At 36.8% G+C, this 22586-nt stretch overlaps 2 protein-coding genes across 3 annotated transcripts in view; both read left to right on the forward strand.

Moving 5' to 3' along the window:
* dgat1b (diacylglycerol O-acyltransferase 1b) overlaps nucleotides 1–12868 on the forward strand; it is a 108029-nt gene extending 95161 nt beyond the window's left edge. For both annotated transcript variants that reach the window (XM_066683966.1, XM_066683965.1), the window contains 13 exons: nucleotides 836–888; nucleotides 1055–1160; nucleotides 2430–2558; nucleotides 5210–5275; nucleotides 5447–5550; nucleotides 5655–5693; nucleotides 5819–5860; nucleotides 5963–6007; nucleotides 6386–6498; nucleotides 6724–6789; nucleotides 6973–7060; nucleotides 9187–9249; nucleotides 11197–12868. In XM_066683966.1, coding sequence (XP_066540063.1) covers nucleotides 836–888; nucleotides 1055–1160; nucleotides 2430–2558; nucleotides 5210–5275; nucleotides 5447–5550; nucleotides 5655–5693; nucleotides 5819–5860; nucleotides 5963–6007; nucleotides 6386–6498; nucleotides 6724–6789; nucleotides 6973–7060; nucleotides 9187–9249; nucleotides 11197–11361 — 1079 coding nt within the window. In that variant the 3' untranslated portion in view covers nucleotides 11362–12868. The remainder of the gene's footprint in view (nucleotides 1–835; nucleotides 889–1054; nucleotides 1161–2429; nucleotides 2559–5209; nucleotides 5276–5446; nucleotides 5551–5654; nucleotides 5694–5818; nucleotides 5861–5962; nucleotides 6008–6385; nucleotides 6499–6723; nucleotides 6790–6972; nucleotides 7061–9186; nucleotides 9250–11196) is intronic.
* A 3386-nt stretch (nucleotides 12869–16254) lies between these two features.
* Nucleotides 16255–21858, forward strand: gpr20 (G protein-coupled receptor 20). Its single transcript, XM_066683937.1, has 2 exons — nucleotides 16255–17313; nucleotides 20652–21858. Exons 1-2 carry the CDS (start codon nucleotides 17306–17308, stop codon nucleotides 21754–21756), a joined length of 1113 nt encoding a protein of 370 aa, XP_066540034.1. The 5' UTR covers nucleotides 16255–17305; the 3' UTR covers nucleotides 21757–21858.
* Nucleotides 21859–22586: the final 728 nt, after the last annotated feature.

Genomic DNA, 22586 nt, shown 5'->3' on the forward strand with positions numbered 1-22586 from the left:
GTACTGTGTTTCAAAAGCAGTTATTCTCTTAAAGACACAGCAGTGTGTTTAAGCTAGTTTAGAAAGACACATTTCTTTTCCTGATTCTGTTTTTGTGCTTATCTTTACTCCTTATGCACAAACTTCCAGCTCTGTGGTTTTCTTGGCTTACTGCGGATGTTATGTGTTTTTTTTTTTTTTTTTTTTTTTTTTTTGCCACACATATGCTTTGACTATGTGTGTGTGCATATGTGTTTGTTTGTGTGTGTGTCTTTTTGAATGGGGATGTGTGTGATGCCTCCTGTCACAGGGTTCATTTTGAGGGCAGAAGGTTGACTCTTCTGATGTGTGACATATTATTTACCTGCTCAGAGCTGTGTCAGAGGCATAATAAAGCATTCTGAACTAATTTCAGAACAAATGTATTAATTTAACTTTTTCTTTTTTTTTTTTTTTTATTCACTCAGAATTACTGCATAACTTACAAAATGTGAATAAAAATGCATTTTGAGAAACTTACTTGGCAGACAACTAGGCCTTTAATGACCATAAACATTGAGTTGATGTTTGTATATTTTGTAAACATTGAGTTGATGTTTGAATATTATTAATTGCTAAATAATAATTGCTGTTAACAATTTAAACAATTAAAAATGTTGTTGCTTTTGTGAGACCCATGGTAATAAGTACATTTTCTACTCTTGTTTATTTACTGTGGTGGTCTAAGTGTAATCTGTTTGCCTCAAATAAACTGATGGAAATGCACCCAATTCAAATATTTAATTGAATATTTTTTAATTCTCAAAACTTGCTTGATTTTGTATATAACTACTATATATTTCTTTCTCTCTTTCAGTCTCAAATGTTTTCATACTTGTGGCACTGTATACAGAGAGGAAATTAGCCATGGTGAGTTTGTGTTACAATAAAAGTGTTAAAGAAATTACGACATTCTTCCAATCACCTGACTGACCTGCCCCTGTGGGGAGTATTACGTATGTGCTGTTAGACATGATCTCAAAATGAATATTTTGATTTTTGACCAGATTATATTCATGTTTTTATATATATCCAGGGAAACATCAGTGAGAAGCTTGGTCTGCTGATTTATATTATAAACCTGTCCTTTGTCTTATGTTTTCCAATGGTCTCTGTGCTCATGATACCTTCTGTAACACCAGGTGAGATGTGTCTACTCTTATACAAACACTGACAAATTCTTCTTTTTATTTTTAAACCAGGCTGCTGTTTTTGTGTTTCATGGCTTTTCAACATTTGGTTTTCAAAAATGTATATTTATAAATATATTGAAGATCTATAGAGCAATCAGCAGGTGTTAAGAAGGTAAATTTAGAATCTAATTTACAAAATTACTGACTTTCAACCAAGTAAAAGCTTAGTTCTGATTAGGAACATTCTTTTAATCTGATGAATTAATTCCTCCTGTTGAAGAAATTAATTAAATTTCAACAATAATAAATTTATATAAAAATGAGCAAAAAATAAATTCATATTCATACTACCGATTTTGGGGGAGAGGGATTTTTTAAGGGCTGTGGGGTGCACAAAAAATGGAACTTTGAAATGAAAGAAAAGTTACCAAGAATTGTACATAATTTAAAAACATGTCTCAATTGCAATCAATGATAGCAGATGCATATTACTGAAGGACTTATAAAACTACATAGCCCATATCATAAATACGTGATTGTTTGTGCTGCATTTTGAAGCATTGTATGAAGCTAAAATTGAGACCTCCCACTGCCTGTCTAGTAGGGAATGTATTGCCTCATTTCCTTTGGTCCATACCTTTTTCTGGCACTCTTGTTCCTTCTCATCTGTTAGCACGACGGGAGGTGACAAAGACAGTCCATCTGTCGGGGTTGTGCTGCACTCCAGCCTCCTGTATCAGACAGTAAGGTCAACGGAGGGGCCACCAGGGCTGCTGCTGGCATTACAGTACAGCCCAAGTGTCCCTCTCTGGGGCAGTGTGTTTCTCCAGAGCCCCTGCACGCACCATTTCCACCCAGCATATGGCTGCTATTGATAAAGCAGTAGTGGGCCACATGCATGCATGCGGTGCCAGGACTGGGGATGGAGAATGAGTATAGACAAGTAAGGTTGTGGGAATGTTTAGAGTGTATGAGTAGACTAGATTTACGCCTTTGAGACGTCTATGCGTTCCTGATGGACCAGTTGTACTGAGTAGCTGAAAAATGTTGAACCTGACTCCACTGCCCACAATATTCAAAACTCTGTATGATTTGCAATATTTTACCTTACTCACAGTGGAACACATGGTACCTGTTTGTAGAAGAAAACTGACCATTTATTTTAATGTCTGTTACAGTGTGTTGATTTAGGTACACCAAATATTGATTTCTTCACAGTACAAATATTATAGATCTCCTCTTTGTTTTTCATTGTTCTGCCCCTCCCTACATGTGTAGCTGGTGGCGTTTTCGCCCTGGGAATCTACACCGTCCTGTTTCTGAAGTTATATTCTTATAAAGATGTGAACAGGTGGTGCCGAGAGAGGATCCTGGTGAAAGCCCGCAGTCTGTCCAGATCACTGTCATGTAAGTATACTAACTGTCTTCTAAGCAAGGACTCCATTACTGACTGCAATGACAAGTTAATTGCAGTTCACATCAGTCTTTTTACGATTTTTAATTAGAATGCATGGTCAGTTTTCTGCATATGGACAATGCAGAAATGTGGTACAGTTTGATTGCAGTTGTACTTATGGGACATAAACTCATTATTTATTGGCCAGTCTCAAGCAGTATGTCAATTGCCTGCTGATGTCTGCATCCTTCAACTATCATGTATTAAATTAGATATTTCTTTGACTTTGTCAAGTTACACCTGTGTCCCAGTTTCTTCAAGATTTGTTCTGTTCTGTTAATTTGACCAGAGAGCTATAATACTGTGAACTAAATATGCTGTGCCAAGTCTGTTCAGACAAGTCATTTATATGGCCTTCTGCCAGCCTAAATAAAACCTGCACTTCAGAGCCAATAGAATGTAAGGCTCAAATATAGATTTCACAACCAACTGGCTGAGAATTATATGACACTGCACTCATTAATTTTTCTTGACTCAAAGATGAGGACATTGCTTTTGGCTGTTATCTGAAATATGATTTTAATTCCAATTGTTTTACAATAGAATATTACATTGGAATGTCACTCTTTGAAATCTTTGATCTGAATTTGTCATTTTCACTTAAATCTCTATACTTTTATTTTTCTTGTCTTGGTTCATTTTGAAATATTAACCAGTATACTTATCAAATATTAGTAATGCTATTTTCTTAGCTGTTCTTTTTTTAGAATATCTACACTGTCTCAGTAGGACTTATCATAAATAAGGTTTCTAGCTAACAAGTTACTAGGCTAGAGTATTCTTTTTAAATGTGTGCTGTAGATGCATGCTTGACAGGAAACATTGATGCACCACTTGTGCTGATTGCTCAAATAGGACTGGTCCTTTTTTTTTTTTTCTTTGCCTCCTGTTTACTGAACTTGGAATGGCCCCAAATCAATTTAAGAGACTTTACATCCTCATGTCCAACAATATTATAAAACTCATAATCAAAAAAACTGTTGGGATGGCATGGAATGTGGACATAAAAAAGCTATAATTTTAAGTTTATTTTGCTTTATATTTGATTGCAGATAATATAAAAAATTATGAACAAAAGACATTTCATATTACTTTGGGTCAGTTTTATATCATTTGTAAATGTGCATTCATTCTAACTATTCAGGCCTACAGCATGTTCCAAATAACTTGGAACAGGGGTAATTTAGGGCAAGCAGTGACACCAATAATAAAATAATGATGTGATGTGAAACAGATGATGTCAGCAGATTAACATAATCATGAAGTAATATAAAAATATCCAGGAAACACAAATTGGCGACGGATCACCACTTGCAATTGATTGTGTTTTTTTAAATGTTTAAAAGAATGTTGGAACAAGAAATGTATGAGATTTGGGTGCACAGGATAATGTGCATAATATAATCAAACGATGAACTAATTTCAGTGTGTAAAAGGCAAAGGTGCAAGCCTAAGCCTAATGATCTGCAATCCCCCAGACTGCACTGCATCAGGATGATGTATCAGTGGATCCACATGGGCTCAGGATTACTTTAGCAAACTTTTGACAAGCACTACGATACACAGTTACATCCACAAACTCTAGTAAAAAAATTCCTGTGCTAAAATGAAGCCTTATGTGTCCAGGAGAGGCTTTGGGCTCGGAAGCGTCTGTTATGGCCTATCACACAGTAGAAATGTGTTCTGTAGTTGGACAAATCAATATTAGAAGTCTTCTTTAGAATACATGCCGTGGATGCTGTTGTATTAGCACTAAGTCATAAAGCCAGGATCTATTATGGTATGGGATTGTGTCAAAGGTTTCTTACACATCTGCGACATCACTGTTAATGTGAAACTGTACACACAAAAACATATGCTGCTTTCAAGATCACATCTTTTCCAGTGATGCTCATGCATAATTTCACAAGACAATACAAAGCCTCATTCTGCATGCATTATAGGGGGTTGTGAGTGCTGAACTGGTCTGCATGTATTGCAACCTGTGCTGAATAAATGTATCTGTTGTGAATACGAATGACAAGACGACATGCTTTACTGTTTTAACTTTTAAAAAATATGTTGCTATCATCAAAATGTATTTAGTTGTACATTTAAAAAAGTTTTCCACAGAGTCCATTTAAACCTGTCACAATTATGTTATTGACTTATTATACGATATATGGACATTTCTTCAGTAATTTTTGCTGACCTCAGTATCACACATTGTGTTTACTTGTGTGTTTGTTTACATAAGAATGAATGTCACTAAATGCTCACTCTCTTCTGGGGCAGTTATTTCTATTTGTTTAAAAATTTATTTAGGATATTTATATTTTTGTATTGCAATTGTAAGTCTGCATATATTTAAAAGCCCCATTTTTGCTAGAGGGTTTGTTGGTCTTTAATGGGGTGTAATTGAATTATTATGCTCTGTATATTATGCTCTTATCAGTATGAGTTGCATAAAATGGTGTTCAATGACAATAATATAGTTTCACAATATATTGCCCACAAAAAAAAGGTGCTATTATGACAGGCCTAAGTCCTTTGCCACATTTCTTCAGGCATAGACAAAGTCATATACATTCACATGTCCCCTGACTGTCCTTGTATACAACAGGTCCATCTCCTCCATCAACTGACGGAGTGGTGCACGTATCTTACCCAGGAAATCTCACTCTCAGGGGTGAGTAAATTGGTTTTAACAATGACTTTGATTATTTTCAGGTTATAATGTTAGATTTTTCTTATTTGGAGCCTGTGTTTAATGTGTTGTCTCTCATGACATATGAACTGTAATCTTAATTGTTGCTGAATTTACAGACTCACTCAATGTCACATCTCTTTTATCTTCTAGATTTGTATTACTTTGTTTTTGCTCCCACTTTGTGCTATGAGCTGAATTTTCCCCGTTCTCAGTCCGTGCGTATGGGTTTCCTGTTCAGGAGGCTGTTTGAAATGGTTGGTTATGAACCCATTTAATATCAGAATCATCAGATATTTCCTTTAAGGTAAAAATAAATAAAGCAAAAATAGGATATTTATTGTTCACATGTCTCTTACAGTTACTTCTCAATCAGCTATTGGTTGGTTTAACACAGCAGGTATGTATTTTAGTATTTTGCTGTCAGTAGAGAAAACTTTGTTTCCCTTACTGCCTGAATAGCTTTGTGCTTGGATGTTGTAAATTGTGCTAATTTCCGTTTCTGGTGCTTTTGTTAAACTAAAGTGGATGGTGCCAATCATACAGAGTTCAATGAAGCCGCTGCAGGTACGCTGTTCTGTTTTGATTGTTCAGTCACTTTTTCACTGTTCAGCAACAGCACATAGTGCCTTTAATTAACCTGCATTTCTTATACCTTGATGCTTAAAGGAAATGGATTACTCCAGAATGATTGAGCGCCTGCTTAGGCTAGCTGTAAGTACAATACTTGTTCCCCCTGCCCCCACTTTTGTTATAGTAACATGTTCTGACAGTAAACAGTCAGAAAATAATAGAAAATGGTGCTGGACAGGGACATTTTTGTTCATCAAGGTAATGACAACTTAAATGTAGCCTCAAAGGCACAGCCATGTTCTTCAAATCCAGTTGCAGGCATTAATAAAATTCCAAATATATGCTACATTCGCTGTTTTCATGGGATAGTGTAAGGAACCTGTTTTATTAAAGAGTAAATATGAAATAGAATCAATATTATTGAAGCATACTGAAAACGTACCCTTGAAGGTACCACCCCAGCAAGACTGTATGAGCAGGACTGAATACCTACATGTTTTCTTCTTTCTTAAACATCAGGTACCAAACCACTTTCTCTGGCTGATATTCTTCTACTCATTTTTCCATTCATCTATGAACTTTGTGGCAGAGCTTCTGAGATTTGGAGATCGAGAATTTTACAAGGACTGGTGGTACGTCGGTTATTAGTTTTAATAAAAGATTGTATTATTAGTTTGGGTTTTTATTCCATGGTGGATCTGCTTCTGTAGCAGTCATTGCTAAATTGTTTTGATGGTTGATTCAAATTCCAGTTATATTTGCTTGTGTTTATTTTTCATATTACATTTTTCACAACTTGTGTTTTTGAAGTCTGCATTTTTACATAATTTCTTAAATGTCGCTCAATTTTTTTTCAGGAATGCTGAGACTGTAACATATTTCTGGCAAAACTGGAATATCCCTGTTCATAAATGGTGCATTCGGTAAGTGACTCAAAGCTTTGAGAGGAGTGTAGACAGCTGCAGAGAAGCTGGATAAAATACAGCGCACTGAAGCGCATACAGACTGTAATGAAGAGGCACTATAATGTGATCTGCCTAGTGCATTATGTATGGTTATTTACTGTGTTGACTGAATGTTTATTCTCTCACTCTCTTTCTTCAAAGACACTTTTACAAGCCCTTGTTGAGAAAAGGGGCCAGCAAGATTGTGAGCCAATCAGCAGTATTCTTTGCCTCAGCCTTTTTTCATGAGGTGAGCTATACACAAATCAAATTGTTGTTTTGAATATTGAATCACATCATTTCTATTAGAGTTTACAAGTTGTGCAGGGTAATAACTTGTGAGAAAATGGTACAGCTCACAAGGAATGTAAATTCAGAGTAGCAAATTATTTTCTAGCTCGCATACTGTCATTTTGAGTAATATTTGTTAATGCTTCATGACACACAAGAGTTGTATAACATGTTTAAATAGCAATACTTATTTATGAGAATGTAGCATTATTTCCAAGATTATTATATTGACAGAAAGGAGCATCAAGTAACAGATATATGTTACTGATACATACACTGTAACACAGCAACATTCACAAGTAATGGAGCAGAGGCATAGTTAAGAAAATAACAAGATTTGAATTCCCTCAGATGAAACTAATAATTTTCTTAGAGGTTTTATTTTATTAGTGCAGTGTAATTAACCTCAGAATACCATTTTTGGAACAGACAAATGTTCATAAATATTAAAATTTTCCCTTTTAAGTATATTATGCTGCAGATTTGCTTTTTAACGTTATTTAATGCTTACAAATGTTTAATAAGAAAGCTTCAAAATAATATATTAACAGGATACATATACCTTTCACAATGTTCTAACAAAGCTTGCAATCATGTAACAAAGCACTATAAAAGCCCTGATTGCAGATCTTTGGAACCACTCTGGTCAAATATGTATGATATAATGAAAGAATGTGTTATTATGTTCAATAAGAAAACCAACAATATGTGTAATTTAATCAGGGATGTCCACACTGTGGCATAAAACTGTATGTTCAGCCTATAATGCCAAGTAGTGATTTATAAATGACTAAAAATAAGTGTCTCCCTGTTGAAAGGGTTCAGATTGGCCACTCCTGTGGCTGTGTGTCCCCTGAGGCGCAGGGGCAGGTGTGTGCAGTATGCGGCTGCTATCTTCTGCTCTTCAGTGCAGGTGAAGGTTAGAGCGGAGGGATGTAGTGGATGAGGAGCGGTGTAATGCAGCGGCGTATCACACTGCTGCTCTCTGAGATAAGCTCTACTTTGAAAGGAGCGGACAGCAGAGCAGAAGAGAGGCTGTCTTAGCTACAGGTGCATCCAGATACCACAGTAAATGCACAGGCCAGTTTAGAGGCACTCACCTTCAGAGGACATTCCGCAAGCAGCTCCTCAGTTCCAGAGTGCAGAACTTACAGGAAATTTATATTTACCTTTCCAGCGTTTAGTAGATGCTCTTTTGTAGAGCAACTTCCAGCTGCTTTGTTGTTTACTTGTTACCAGAGAATATATCCTAGCCAGTACAAATAGGTAAGAGCCTATTAGGTAAAATAACCCAGAGCTATGATACCACCCAATAGAGTCAATGCTGATACCTAGAAAGAGAGAAATACAAAATAATACCTAACAATTTTTAGTGCATTACATAAGAACAAAATAAGAGTAGTGCAATACAAGACTTTCCAAGAGTTCTAGAACACCACAAATCTGCACTGCACCAAAAAATGGGACCAGATTTAGAACAGAGCAAGCAAGAGAATATTTTACCAGTTAAAATCATTGGTAACACATTACAGAATCTACATAAACATGACACATTTGTAGCATATTCATGCATAGTACTTTAACACTCCATTACATTAACATAATCATATTGAAACGCTCATTAAATATGTTAATTACATTGCACTCTTTGCTCATTAACGATGTATTGAATGAATGTTTAAAAACTCATCTCTCTTCATCAGCATCACACGTTTAGAAGTTATTTCCAAGACAGAATTACTTAATGCCTTAAGTGTGGCTTAGATGTAACGGTATACCTTTATACCATCTTTATCCCCACTTACACCTCTACCCCTCTCCTGCAGCTCTAAAGCCTCTCCCATCATGTTGACAGCTTTGGTCTCTTAGATTTTATGTTATAAGAAATACTGGCTTTTGACAGAATTTTGATTGGTTCGGTCCAAAGCTGGAACCAAAGCCAATTCCTTTGTACTTCCATATTTGTAAACTATTCTTTCAAAAGTGTAGTGTAGTGTTTTGCTATTTTGTTTCTTGTATCTGAAGGTCTAGTCGTAAATGTCATTATTTGTGTGTGTGTGTGTGTGTGTGTGTGTGTGAGAGCAGTATCTTGTCAGTGTGCCTTTGAGGATGTTCAGACTTTGGGCATTCTTTGGCATGATGGCTCAGGTGAGAAGTTTTTTACTGCAGTCTCCTATATTTATAGAACCAACATTTAATAACTTTACAAATAATGGGTATCATCTTACAGAGCATAGGGTGGTACTTGAAATGTTGTGGAACTCTTTAGAATTGTCCTTATTTCTGCCTATGACTTAAATAGACTTTTACTCAAGTACTCAAAGTAGTTAAAGAGACAATTAAACAAATAGGGCCGCACGGTGGAGCAACGGGTAGTGTTCTCCCTGTATCCACATGGGTTTCCTCTGGGTGCTCCTGTTTCCTCCTGCAGTCCAAAAACGCATGTTGGTAGGTAAATTGGCTATTCAAAAAGTGTCCATAGGTGTTTTGGAATGTGTGAGTGTGTTTTGCCCTGTGAAGGATGGGCACCCCCTCCAGAGTGTGTTCCCGCCTTGCGCCCAGTGATTCCGGGTGGGCTCCAGTCTTACCACAACCCTGAACTGGATAAGCGGTTACAGACTATGAATGATGAATTAAAAAATTAAATGAGACAAACATATTATACTTCATTTATTTATTGAGGAAAATGATCCTGTTACATGTCTCTGAGTAGCAAAATATGTGAACCTTTAGGATTAGCAGTTGATCTCAAGGTGACATTAGTCAGGTGCATGCTGTGTTGTATTTACCTAGCAGGGGTTTATCGATGTCTAATCTTCACAGTTTTCACAACAAATATTTTTGTGTATGCTCATGGCATAATCAGAATAGACTTGTGAGAGCTGTTGATGCTCATCTGGCTGGAAAAGTTCGCAAAGACTTTGGACTCCATCGATCGACAGTCACTCCCAGGAGTGGTCAGCCAGCAAAGATCACTCAAGATCACACCAAGAGCATGTAATAGTCCACAAGGTCACAAAGGACCTAGAGTAACTTTTAAGCAACCAAAGACCTTTCTCACATTGGTTAATGTTAATGTTTTACGAGTCAACAATGGTGGTCATGGCAGGGTTGCAAGTGGTCTTCCAACAAGAACACAGTTTTCTGTCTACAGTTGCTAAAGATTATTGGTCCAGTGAGAGGGCTATTGGAAAAAAAATGTACAGATGAGACCACAGTATAATTTTGTTTTAAATGAGAAGCATTATGTCTGAATAATTAACACAGTGCAATTATACCACTAAAATGTTATTCTTAATCCAGTCGAAATGTTGTGGAAGGTCCTGAAGTGACAAGTTTGTTGGAATGAAACCCACAAGTATCCCAGAGCTGAATCAGTTTTTTTTTTTTTACAGAGGCATGGGCCAAAAATTCCTTTAAGCTGATGTGCAGGGTTGTTCTACAGATACAGGAATTGCTTAGTTGCAGTTATTGCTGTACAAGGGGATCGTGAAAGCAAAGGTTCACATTCTTATGCCTTTCACAGATCTGTATTGTGTCATTTTCCTCAGTAATTAAAGAACAGGTATAATATTTTTGTCTCATTGGTTTAACTGGGTTCCCTTTATCTACTTTTAGAACCTGAGTAAAAATCTAAGGATGGTTTATGTCATATGTATTTAGAAATATGGACTTTTACCTTGGGTTTACATACTTTCAATCACCATAGTATAATGTATTGTGTTGCTTGTGTCTTACACAATTATACAAAATATTAGGCACCCATGAAGCTGCTTATAAATTATGTAGACAGTAATCATGTTTTATCTGTAAATATAACAAATATATAACATTACTATTAGAACTAATAAACACATTTGTAAAGACATTTTAAGAATCTTGGTTAGATATCTGTTTTTAAATTCTGTCAGGAGTACCTGATTCAGTGGACTGAGAATACACTAAGCTAACATTTTTAATGTTTGTGTTTACACTGTGACTGTTTACTGTCCAGATTAATGGCTTTACATATCAGTATCGTAGATGCTTAAGAATTTTGCACAGTACTGTACAATAATGTCAAAATACTGAATTGAAAAATATGTTTTATTGCAGATCCCATTGGCATGGTTCGTTGGCAGATTTCTCAGGGGTAACTATGGAAACGCTGCGGTGTGGCTGTCTCTCATCATAGGCCAGCCTATCGCCGTTCTAATGTATGTTCATGACTACTACGTCATTAACCACCTGGAGGGAGCAGCAGATCCAGAGTCTCTGTAGAGTTGCAGCAAACTTCACCCTACCGTCCACAGACTGCACATTTTTGTTTCATGTTTTTTGTTTGTTTGTTTTTGTTTTTTTAAACAGAAACCTCTTCATGGGGAACACTATCTGTATCATGTTTTAAGATCTGGAGACTTAGGGAGATGCTTTATGAGATTACAGTATAGATGTACTTGTTGTTTAGTTGTTGGGTTAATATTTTAAAATCCTGAGGAGATATACATTTTTAATTGAAATGTTTAAGGGTCATTTATATAATATGAGGTACTTTTGCAGAGGGACTCTTACACTAATCTTGTACACAATATGCAATTGTTAGAGGTTCTTTTGATTTATTTTACATGAGACGAAACTTTTTCTATTTGTTAATTTTTAATGAAATGGAGTCTTGTTGTTTGTTTACCAGTGTAATCTGCCCCACTTTGAGCTCATGTGGGTGTGCAGTGAGGATTCTCGTGCTTAATTTTGTGAAGCAAACAAAGTCAGGGAGTGCCACCTACTGGTGTCTCATGAGACATTAAGCCTTGTGAATGAAGCTCTATGGGCATGTAATTATTCCTTTATGTGGAGACATTCATCAAACATAATTATATTCCACAGAATACCGGACGCTCTGTAATCTCCGACTGTGCTATTTTCTGCAGATTTGGTCCTTTTGGAGCCATTTGTTTTCAAGATGATGAGAGTGCCAGATCCAGCCCAATCAGTGCAAGTTTGTGATAAATGGCTTTGGAGATAAGTCCTATAATAGCTGCTGGTTGTATTGTATAAGCGTCCTATCAGCAGTGCAGTGACGCAGGCGTGCTCCAAGACTCTGCGCTATCTTAAAGGCTGATTGGATGCTACAGCACCATGCTCTGTTTAGAATACATAGCCATAAGCTCGAGGAGCAGAGCGTTGGAAGAATGATTACAGTACAGGGAATCAATGCCATTGATGCTGAGATGCAGTTTATCTATTTAATCAGTTGGGCTATGCCTAAGAGCAAGTTTAGTGTGAATCCTAAAGTTCGGCAACTTGGGCTATGCTTGCCAACTCCTGTTGTTAATAGGGCAGTAAAACAAGTGTAGATAGACTGTGTTGTGTTTGTTTTAAAGGAGCTTGATTTAAAATTACTCAAAGCTACACTCTCAGGGAAAACGGTCATTGTGGTGGTGTCTTTTGCTGTTGTGGTGGTAGTACCCTCAAGGGTATCAAGGGTACATCTTCAGAACCTTAAGTTAGGGAGCATAATGGTACTATTTTCTATAATAATTGCAGATTTTGTTTGTTTTCAACAAATTGTGTTGATTTTATACACCCCATTTTATCTCCAGGACTTGTATTATGTTCTTTTATTCAACACAGTTCTGTAATGAACTCTTACAAATATTCACCTCTCCTTTTGGAGAAGAGAACGTAATGGACTCTAAAACCACTGTTGCATCTTTAAAGGTACATTTACACAGTTTTTACGTTTAGTGTACAATAATGTACCTGTACCATGCCTTTTTTTCAACTAAATGAGTACAGTTTCCAAATGCTTTGATTTTTTTTTTCTTATGATATTTATGAACTTGTCATTATTGTGGGTCATTTTTTTAACATGACAATTTCCATCTATTTTTTATCCCTTGGACACATGCTTTTTATAATTTTATTGATTTATTTATTTACTTATTTAGTATTCTGCTCTATTCTGAGATGAAACAGTACTTATATTCTAAAAACAAGGATAAATATGTCCTTGGTAATATATGAGCCATTTAACTGTTTAAAAAGAAAAAAAAAGTGGGAGGTAGGTTCCTAACATCACATCAGTCTGACATGTATAAGAACAAATTATATGGGTGTTATGAAATAGAAAGCCCATGACTGCTCTAAAAGCGTTTCTGTCCTAAAATGAACACCTTGCAGCAACTTTGTAGTCCTTGACTTAGAAGCTCTTCTAAACATCCTGAAGCTCTCTTATACTTTTATCCCTTCCTGATCAGAGCTGTTTTTTTTTTCATGAAGCTGGAGCCTATACTCCACAGTCAACCTGAAGGATCCTTTGAAATGTGAAATTTTAGTCTATACAAAACTTTAGAGGCTGTGGTAGGAATGTAAACAGGTGTGAATGGAGGAGTTTGTGGTTTGTTCCCATTCCTTTTACTGTGTTTTTTCACAGGCTTCAGGGTGAGGTTCTGCTCAGAGTGCTGCCCCACCTGCCATAGATAGGCCTTTAACTGCACAGCACTGATGAAAAGCAGAAGCTTGGGATATTCACTTTGTAAAGTGGCTCACAGAGCTGGAGTAATTTTCCGCTCTGAAACTGGTACCATGAGATCAGCAGAGTACTGCTGTAGTCTGTCTTGCGTCTGCATGAGAATGAAATTAGTGGGTATTTGGAGGGTGGGGTGAAAGGAGGACCTCATCCCTGTGTATCAGCAGTAGCATCATTCAGATGGGTTCATAAATACTCTCTAACTAAAGACTCATAAAAGTGTGACTAAGGTGTACAAAAACATTTCCAAAGAAAGAGACTTGTGTATGGGTGTAAAACATACATTCAGCAGACAGTTTCCAGTGTCCTTTCTTTTTCTGCCTGTAGGATGATGAAAGATTTGTAGCATTCACATGGCGCCTTCATGAATGTTTTGTTTAAATATAAGGACAAGATGAACATGAATAATTCAGTGGTCTGTCCAAATACACCTCAGTGTGCTTTGTTTACATAGCAGTCCATGCTTTTATATCTCAGTGCAGGAAACATGCTTTCAGATCCATATATGTTGTTATTTGGTGGAAGGCTCTGGATGTAAAGCACGAGTGGAGAATTATTCTGGGGGAAAAGGATATCACAATTGCCTGTACTTTGTCACTGTGACACAGTGTTTAATGTCGTTTGCTGCAAGAAGGTTTTAACTGGGCTATATCAGACTTGATCCTATCCTTCCTCGCAGCAAACAATGGCTTAGCTCTTAGAACAAAAGTCCCATGTGAGTGCACATTTAGTGTGAAGACATGTCTGAAAGGAACTGACAATATCTGAAGCTGGAGAGTTACATTTTTTGGCAGAAGGGGCCAGTCATGTTCAGGAATTGAATTTCCAAACTGTGAGTCACACTTCCAAACATAGATAAAAATCTAGTCCTAGACTAAAACAGATTACCAGTGGGCAGTGTCCTCTGTCTTTGTTTGGTCATTTATAACATGTGGAACAAACTGAAATCACCATTGAATGTTCTGTCATTAGTCTAAGAGTGCTATTTAACCTTGAATGAGTTTGAGCCATTGATACCAGAAACGTGTCATTCAGTAACTACATGGCCTTCAATGCAAATTGCCCAAATTAGTAGTAATAGTAATTACTAGGGTAATAGTCTCTGAAAGTGTGAAATTTGGACCTGCTGGTGGATCCTGGCAATGTAAGCGGTTTAGTATTCAGATCTATGAAGGTGGTGTTTTCTTTCAGAGGGATTATCCAGAATATTTATTGCCTTGTATCTTTATTATATTGCAATCTATTGTCTTGTGCACAGAGGGGAACTGATATATATATATATATATATATATATATATATATATATATATATATATATTGGGGAAAGCTTGAGTGATTTAGCTATAGTATAATTCTGTGTTGAAGCAGCAGTCAGATTTTAAATGAGAGAAAGTATTTCCTGCCATTCCATGATGTCCTCAAGAATGAGGTAACCATGTGGTGTTGGCCAGTGTTGGACTGACCACCTGCTCATAAAAGAAAATATCAGAAGCTGATACATTACTTTTGTCTTTTAAAAAATATGATACAGTGACTCATGCTTCAGATGACTAGGAGAATTAACTGAGGCCTATGTGGTTTGAACATGAGGTAGCTGGCTTCAAGATTGTCATGGCTTTTGTGTGGATTGATGCATGGGATATTAGTGGGACCCAGGTGGGATACATTTGCGTAGCTCGATAATTTTGTATATTTGAAACCCAAATCCGTCCATAGTGGTTTGACTTAATTTAGAAACATTTTGTATGTTCAGGTTGGCTGACCTTCATAAGATCTACGTTTAACCCTTTCTAGTCCCATCATTGACCCTCTAGGGCATCCATATTTGAGGCCATCTTTAAACGTCTGGATTAAACTTTTATGATACCCAGCTGTGCTACCCATTTGTACAACACTTGGGAGTGTCGGCTGTGATAAAGTTAAAGCTGACTTTCAGGTGGAAGCCCTAAGGCTCAGAGCTCTCACAGATAAATTGTGGAGACACATTTCTCCTCCAAAAATCAATTACATGGTTTGTTTACCTTTTCATTGTTTGGAAATAACTCAGCAAACTTATATTTTGGCTGTCAGGAGGCCATGGCAGTTCTTTATTGGTAAGGTGTATGTGTCTTTGAGGATCATCAGAATGTATCATTTATTTTATTTTTTATAAGAATATTTTTGCCCAGCAAAGACTTTTTTCATACCCCTGTGTGTAAGAATCCTGTTAGCTTTAACGGTGATATAGATATAATACCCCTATTTCACAAATTAGCACGATTTTCTGGGCTCTTAATAAAATGTCTGTGAAATGCTCGGTCAAAATACTAGAATCAAACCCTTCACAGCACTGTCCTATCCCTGTCCAAACTTCCTTTAAGTGAAAATGTGCCACTGTTTACCACAACATGAGCACACAGCAGTGAATGAGCAGAAGGTTTTTACCTGTTTTTCTCAGTTCTCACATTTCTCCGTTCTCATTTTTTGCTTTATTTGATTTGCTCTATCTTTATGCTCTCACATAAACTTGGGTCCAGCGCTGTGATTGGAGAGACTCAGACAAGGAGGTGGGACAATTTTAAAGTCTGCACTTGATGTCAGAAGCAGAGCAAATCAGAAGGTTTTGTTTAATACCGTGTTAACGGCCCACTAAAAAAAAAAAAAAAAAGAAAAAAAAAACTGACTGGGTTGTATAATGTCATAGTGGGTTGGTAGAAGCTCCAGATCTCCATATAAATGTTCTAATGCAGCAAAATTATTTTTTCATAATTTAGAATAAGAAAGATTGATATTTTTTTATTTCTTGCACACATTTTTGACATTTAATTGTATTTGACCATGATTAATTATCAGGCAGCTCCAACCCAAATTCCAGCGCACACTCAAATCCACTGTTAATGGAGGTTTCCGGAAATATCAGAATGGAGTGTTGACAGATGGAGATAAATGAGTTTCCTGTAAGGATATGTGGAAAACATTCAAAGCTATCCATCAGGATTAATGTGTCCTGTACGTTTGGGCCTAAATCACTGTGATTGTAAAGCTTTGACATCCTGAAATGACAGTACATTTTTCTAACTTATTGGCTTTGTATGTTATTAATTTGGAGACAACTTGGTATCTACTGTTGGTAGAAGAACAGATTCAGCGAAGATTGGTGTTGTACATTGCCTATTATTAATCCTGTTCTACAACATCATTCGGAAAAACACTCCCGACTCTTCTGTGTCTGTGAGGAGTAGGATCTGATTGGATGGTTGTACTTGACTGGAAGGGGTTGGTGATTGGTGTAGTTCTGTAGACATTATATATGGTCTGTGCTTCATTAGCATGATGAAGGAATGCTGTCACTATGTAAAATATTGAATGCTTCCGCATCGCGTCATTCACTGGTGTATTCCTTAGGCCAGAATTGTCTGCAGACAGTTGCACTTCCTGTTAGCATGATCTCTCTAGTCAGGAGGAGGGAGGGACAGAGAGATGGGAGAGGAGAGATAGAGGGACTGTACAGTGTCTGGGGCAGAGCAACAGGCTGGGAGTGGAGGGACAAGAGACTAAGGGAAATAGGTGTGGGAGAGTGATAGGAACATTTTCAGATTGGCTGTGCATTTGAGAATAAGTGTTTTAGGACAGTGTTGAGGTAGAAGGCCCAACTACAAGTTTTTAGGTCAAAATGTACACTGGATAAAGATTATTGCCTGTCCCACAGTCTTCTAAATGCAGAGGTAAGTTCATGTTTATATACTACCATCACACAAACATGCATTTGTATTGAAATTAAATTATAATGGAAGGTATGGATAACGTCTTGGCCTTGGAGTCATAAGGCCTGGCATAGTCTTGTCTGACAAAAACAAAATATTATGTTCATGTATTTAATGCTAATATGTACCATTTGTAATATGTCTGATTTAAAAAAAAAAGCTGTACTTTTAGTCAGTATCCTATTGCTTGGTAGAGAAAATGTCCAAATTTTGGCCAATAAAACCCTGTCCTGTCCCTGAACCTTTCTTCTGAAGTCAATGGCATTAGTAGGGCGTTTTTCCCTGTCTTTGCCATGTTACTGTGGAACTGTTATTAGCTCTGAATAACAAAGTCATTGTAAAGGTTTTGGATAAATCTCTATCACTTCAGGGATCACAGCACACCCCTCTAGCTAAAGCCTGACATAGGACATGACTTTATGAGCGTGGCACTAACCTTGTTAATGCTATGGAGAAGATACGAGCTGCGTGTGCATAATTAAATGTCTGTATCTGCACTTTAAATTAGCTGAGCTCACTCATTAGAAGTGGTGTACTGGAATCTGGTAGTCTTAGGTGAAATCTGCTTGTTTTTGCCCTTATCCTCCAGAGCATGTGAGGAATCAACACTGTACAAGACACATCCTGTCTGCATCAAAGTGCTGATGGAGTCGCACAGGGAGTTATTTATTTGGAGAACATTAGAGCATCTCTGGCTTTTCAGAGCCAGTACACTGTTATTAGTTTTTCTGTCGCTCTCAGAGTATGACCTCTCTCAGGAGTCTCTCAGAAGATGGTGAGTCAGGTTATAGAACACAATAAACTGAACGAACGCTCGCGAAAAAGAACAGTGAATTTAATGAGGTCAGGACCTCTCTCACAGACTGGCCTCTCGGTCATCTTAAGTGTCTCGGCTGGGTGCGGTGTGGCTTTTGTTTTAGTGTCTGTGAAGGTTTGTTTAGGAAGGTATTTAAGCAGGACAAAAGCCGGGAGGTATCTCTGTTGTTGCCTGAACACTGACGATGGTTCTGATGTAATTGCCAGATGATTCTGAAGAGAGCGTTGCTTTTCATCACAAAGCCAGACTTTGATTTTCTTTGAATAACTCACCTCTTTTGGAGCTAATATTCAGAGGATTGTTCTCCATATCTATGCCTTGTTGATCATTTTTGCCAAGTAAATAAACTTAAGGAAACAAAATCTGTATTGATTCAATTAAGCTAAATGTGAAATTGAAGCCAAGGTAAATAAATAACTTCACCACATAGGCACAGTCATAACTTCCGTCACTCTAGGGCACTTTCACTGTGGTGTATTTTATTTGTGTAGCAGTGGGAAGGAAACTTATTCTCACGAGTCTCTTAAAGTCCTCTAAACAAACTTTTCTCCTTCATTCAAAATACACAGCTGGCTTTTCTGCACAAATTCCTCCACTGTAGTTTAAACTGTAAATTAATATTTAATATTTAAATATTAATATTTCTTTGTGCTTAGTTTATAAAGAGTGTATTATAAATATTACAGTTTAAATGGTTTAAGGATATGTATTGCTTCCTATTGCCTTTGCATGTGCCTTGAATGCACTGGACATGAGAATTATGTCATTAATTTAATGTATACAGTAGGCACCCATCAGCCCACAATATTGCACATAAATTTAATCTGGGGATGAGGATGTATCTTTGAAAAATAACTTTATTTACACCAGTTTATAAGCCAAATCAGACATAAATTACACTAGTGTATTTCAATATCACAACAGTTAAGAGTTTAACAACATTTCATCTCTCTCTCTGGGTTGGGGAGCTTATGATCAGATCAGCATTCACTATTAGAAAGGAGGCCAAACTGAATCCTGGTAAACAACCCCAAATTGCTTTGAGCTGAATTACCATCAACTGGGACTGTGTATTAGTGTCAAGGAAAGATTTACATTCCTGATAAGCACCATTTCTAACTGGCTGATTGGATGTCTTGTCTAGATTAGTATGGGTCTTTAAATGAAACTATAGAATATCATTTAAATAAACAAGCATTACTCAGATTATTAATATGTTTCTTTCATGAGCTAATTCTCTTTATATTTCTAGCTTTGCTTATATTTTGCTATTCTCAATCATGAATTGTGTTCGTGTTTATACTTACCTACTGTTAAAAGCAAATGCATTCTTGTTGGCTTTAACCACCACGTGTGTTATAATGTAGATTTTCAGTCAAGCAAAATACACTTAGCTGCAGCATGCAAAAGAAACCTGAAAAAGAACCGTGTAGAGATTTATTTTCCAACCACTGGGAAGCACTGGATGTTGATAATTATATTGAAATTATTTCATAATCAGAGAATATTCAAACTATACTGTAAGGCTCTGTAATGCTCCCTTTTGGTGCATTGTAATGTATTTGTGATCACAGTTATATTGTTTATTGCAATAATTATTCAGATGATGAGCACTGTCTAAATTTGCATGTTCATTATCATTAGTCTGCTTTTCAAAACACTAGATTTAACATCACAGTTGATTAATGAACACAAAAATTGAATACCTCATATCTGTGGCTATAGAAATGCTTTTTAAAAGAGAAATGGTTTATGTTCTGTACATGAATGTTTGCAAGTATCAGACATTACAAGGTATCTTTACTTTTGTAAAGTCTATAGTTCAGTTTAGTGCCATGATTCAATATAATATCACTGGTGTGGTATTGTTCTTTGCCTGATGAAATAGTTTTACATAAAGTCAGAAAGGGTTCTTGTACCTCCCATGTTGGTGGATTTTTAGTTTACTACTACATTTGAACACTGCATCTGTACTTCACACTGTGTTAAATAGTTCATGATGAATGGACTAATAAAAATGCTCCAATATTACAATATAAAGTTTTCTCCTTCTCCTATAAAGTTATATTCTGGAAATACATGTTTTTCTTTGGACAGTGATGATATAAAATACTTTACTAATACTTTACCTTCTATACATTTGTGAGATCTACCAATTGTCTTTTCAGTTCCCTGAAAAAAATACATTTCATTTTTACTCAAATAAAAATTTCATTTATTGTTATATATTGCATTCTACTGAGATCTTTCTTCAAATTTCGACATGTAAAAGCAATTTGTCACTACGTCTGGGCTGTACGGTGGATGACTCATGTCTAGAATTCGATGTTTTCATCAACATTCTTGTGTTACTCAAAATGGTTTAGTTTTTGCAACAAAACTAATGATTAAAAGGATGTGAGGTTTTCTTTATACATCTTCAAAATGAATGAAGGATTAGATCAGAAAATGAAACCATTGATTTTCTTCTCTCATGTTTTAGGCATAAAGCTAATCCCAGAAGCATGGAGATAACCAGAACTGAGGGGTCACTGACTATCAATGTCACATCAACACTCACTCCACCAGTCACCACTAACAGTTCCCCACCATACCGTGAACCATACCTGCACAGACTGGCACACCTGGATGAAGGACTCTATAATGACTTCTATAGCCTGTGGATAGCCCTGGTGGTCATTAACACTCTGATATTTATGGTGGGAATGGCTCTCAACAGCCTGGCCTTGTATGTTTTCATTTTCCGTACAAAACCCAAGACCACCTCGGTTATTTATACCATTAACCTAGCAGTGACAGATCTGCTCGTTAACCTGTCGCTTCCTACCCGTATTATATTGTACTACAGTGGGGGCAAGTGCCTTAACTGCTCTTACGTCCATATATTTAGCTACTTTGTCAACATGTACTGCAGCATCCTCTTCCTCACGAGTATCTGTGTGGACCGCTATCTGGCCATCGTGCAGGTGGAGGCCTCCAGGAAGTGGCGGAACCCCAGCATGGCTAAGGTGGTGTGTGTTTGCATCTGGCTCTTCGCTATCATCGTTACATACTCTTTTCTAACAACAGCTTTGAAGCACTCTGCCTGCTGTGTGTCCAAGCTCTTTGCACTGACCGTCTTTGAGTTCTTCCTGCCTCTGGTGATCATTGTAGTGTTTACAGTTAGGATCATGTGTGCGTTGTCCAGTCCAGGCCTGATGCAGCAGAGCAGAGAGAGACGAATGAAGGCTGTGCAGCTTCTCACTACTGTACTGGTCATCTTCACCATCTGTTTCACACCATTTCACGTGCGGCAAGTCCTGGTCTACTTCCACCCAGATCTGCCACACCATGTGATTGTTTACCATGTAACAGTCACCCTCAGCAGTCTGAACAGCTGCCTGGATCCTGTGGTGTACTGTTTTGTTACCACCAACTTCCAGTCCACCATGAGGAGGTTCTTCCACAAGACAGAAGCAGAACAGACCAGTGGAGATATTATCAGCATGCAGAAAAGCTCCAAAGGTTCCGGCACTGTATTTGCTATTGCTAATAGCATGATAATGGTGAATATGAGTTCTCCTCAACACAGAGGGCTCACAGGATGAGGCTTTCTTCAATGACCAGGTTAAAAGTGATCTGCTGGACTGAATATTTGTACAAACTCTTTTTAGAATATTTTTCCAATTTTTTCTTTGTCATGTAGTGCCGTAATTAATTAGATATGGTAAAATGGTTAATGTTTTTAACATTTAATTTATGAAGTGTAGTAAGCAGAATGTGTAGGTTGTAATATTTGAATTTGATGGATATATAAAACAATGTCAAAAAGCTACAGATATCCTTATTGTATTGATCTGTGTGTGTGTGATGTTGACACACCATAGATGGATAGTTGTTGGCTGAGTTTGAGTAGGTTTATAGTTACAGTTAGGCAGCATATATTCAAGCATGCTTTCATTTGATTACAACTAGGCTTTAAAAAAAAAAGAAGAAAACCAGAAGTAAAACATTTCAGTCACAGTGATGTGCTGGTCAGGAAATGAGTTATCTTCAGCATCAGTTCTCAGAGGACCCCCAGCACTTGTCTGTTGAAAGTATCACTGAAATATGTAAAAAAAAAATTTAAAAAAAAGGTTACGTTTACAGGGTAATTTTTGTTATATATTGTAATTCTTTAAACAAGCAAGCAATAAATTGATTTACAATTTTAAACCAGTGTTTATTGACTAATAAACATATTTACAGCCAGTAGATTATAAAGACAGTCATATCTGACTTCAGGTCTGACTAGTTTTTTTTTTTAAATAGTATCTGTCTCACCCTGTAGCAATTCTTAGTTCTACAATTAGACTGTAGTCCATACATTGCATACTTTGTTAACTTCTTTCTTCTCCTAATCTTTAATGGTCAGGACCCCAACAGGACCAGAATCAAG

The sequence above is a fragment of the Hoplias malabaricus genome, chromosome 10 (genome assembly GCF_029633855.1).
Source record: "Hoplias malabaricus isolate fHopMal1 chromosome 10, fHopMal1.hap1, whole genome shotgun sequence".
NCBI lineage: Eukaryota > Metazoa > Chordata > Actinopteri > Characiformes > Erythrinidae > Hoplias > Hoplias malabaricus.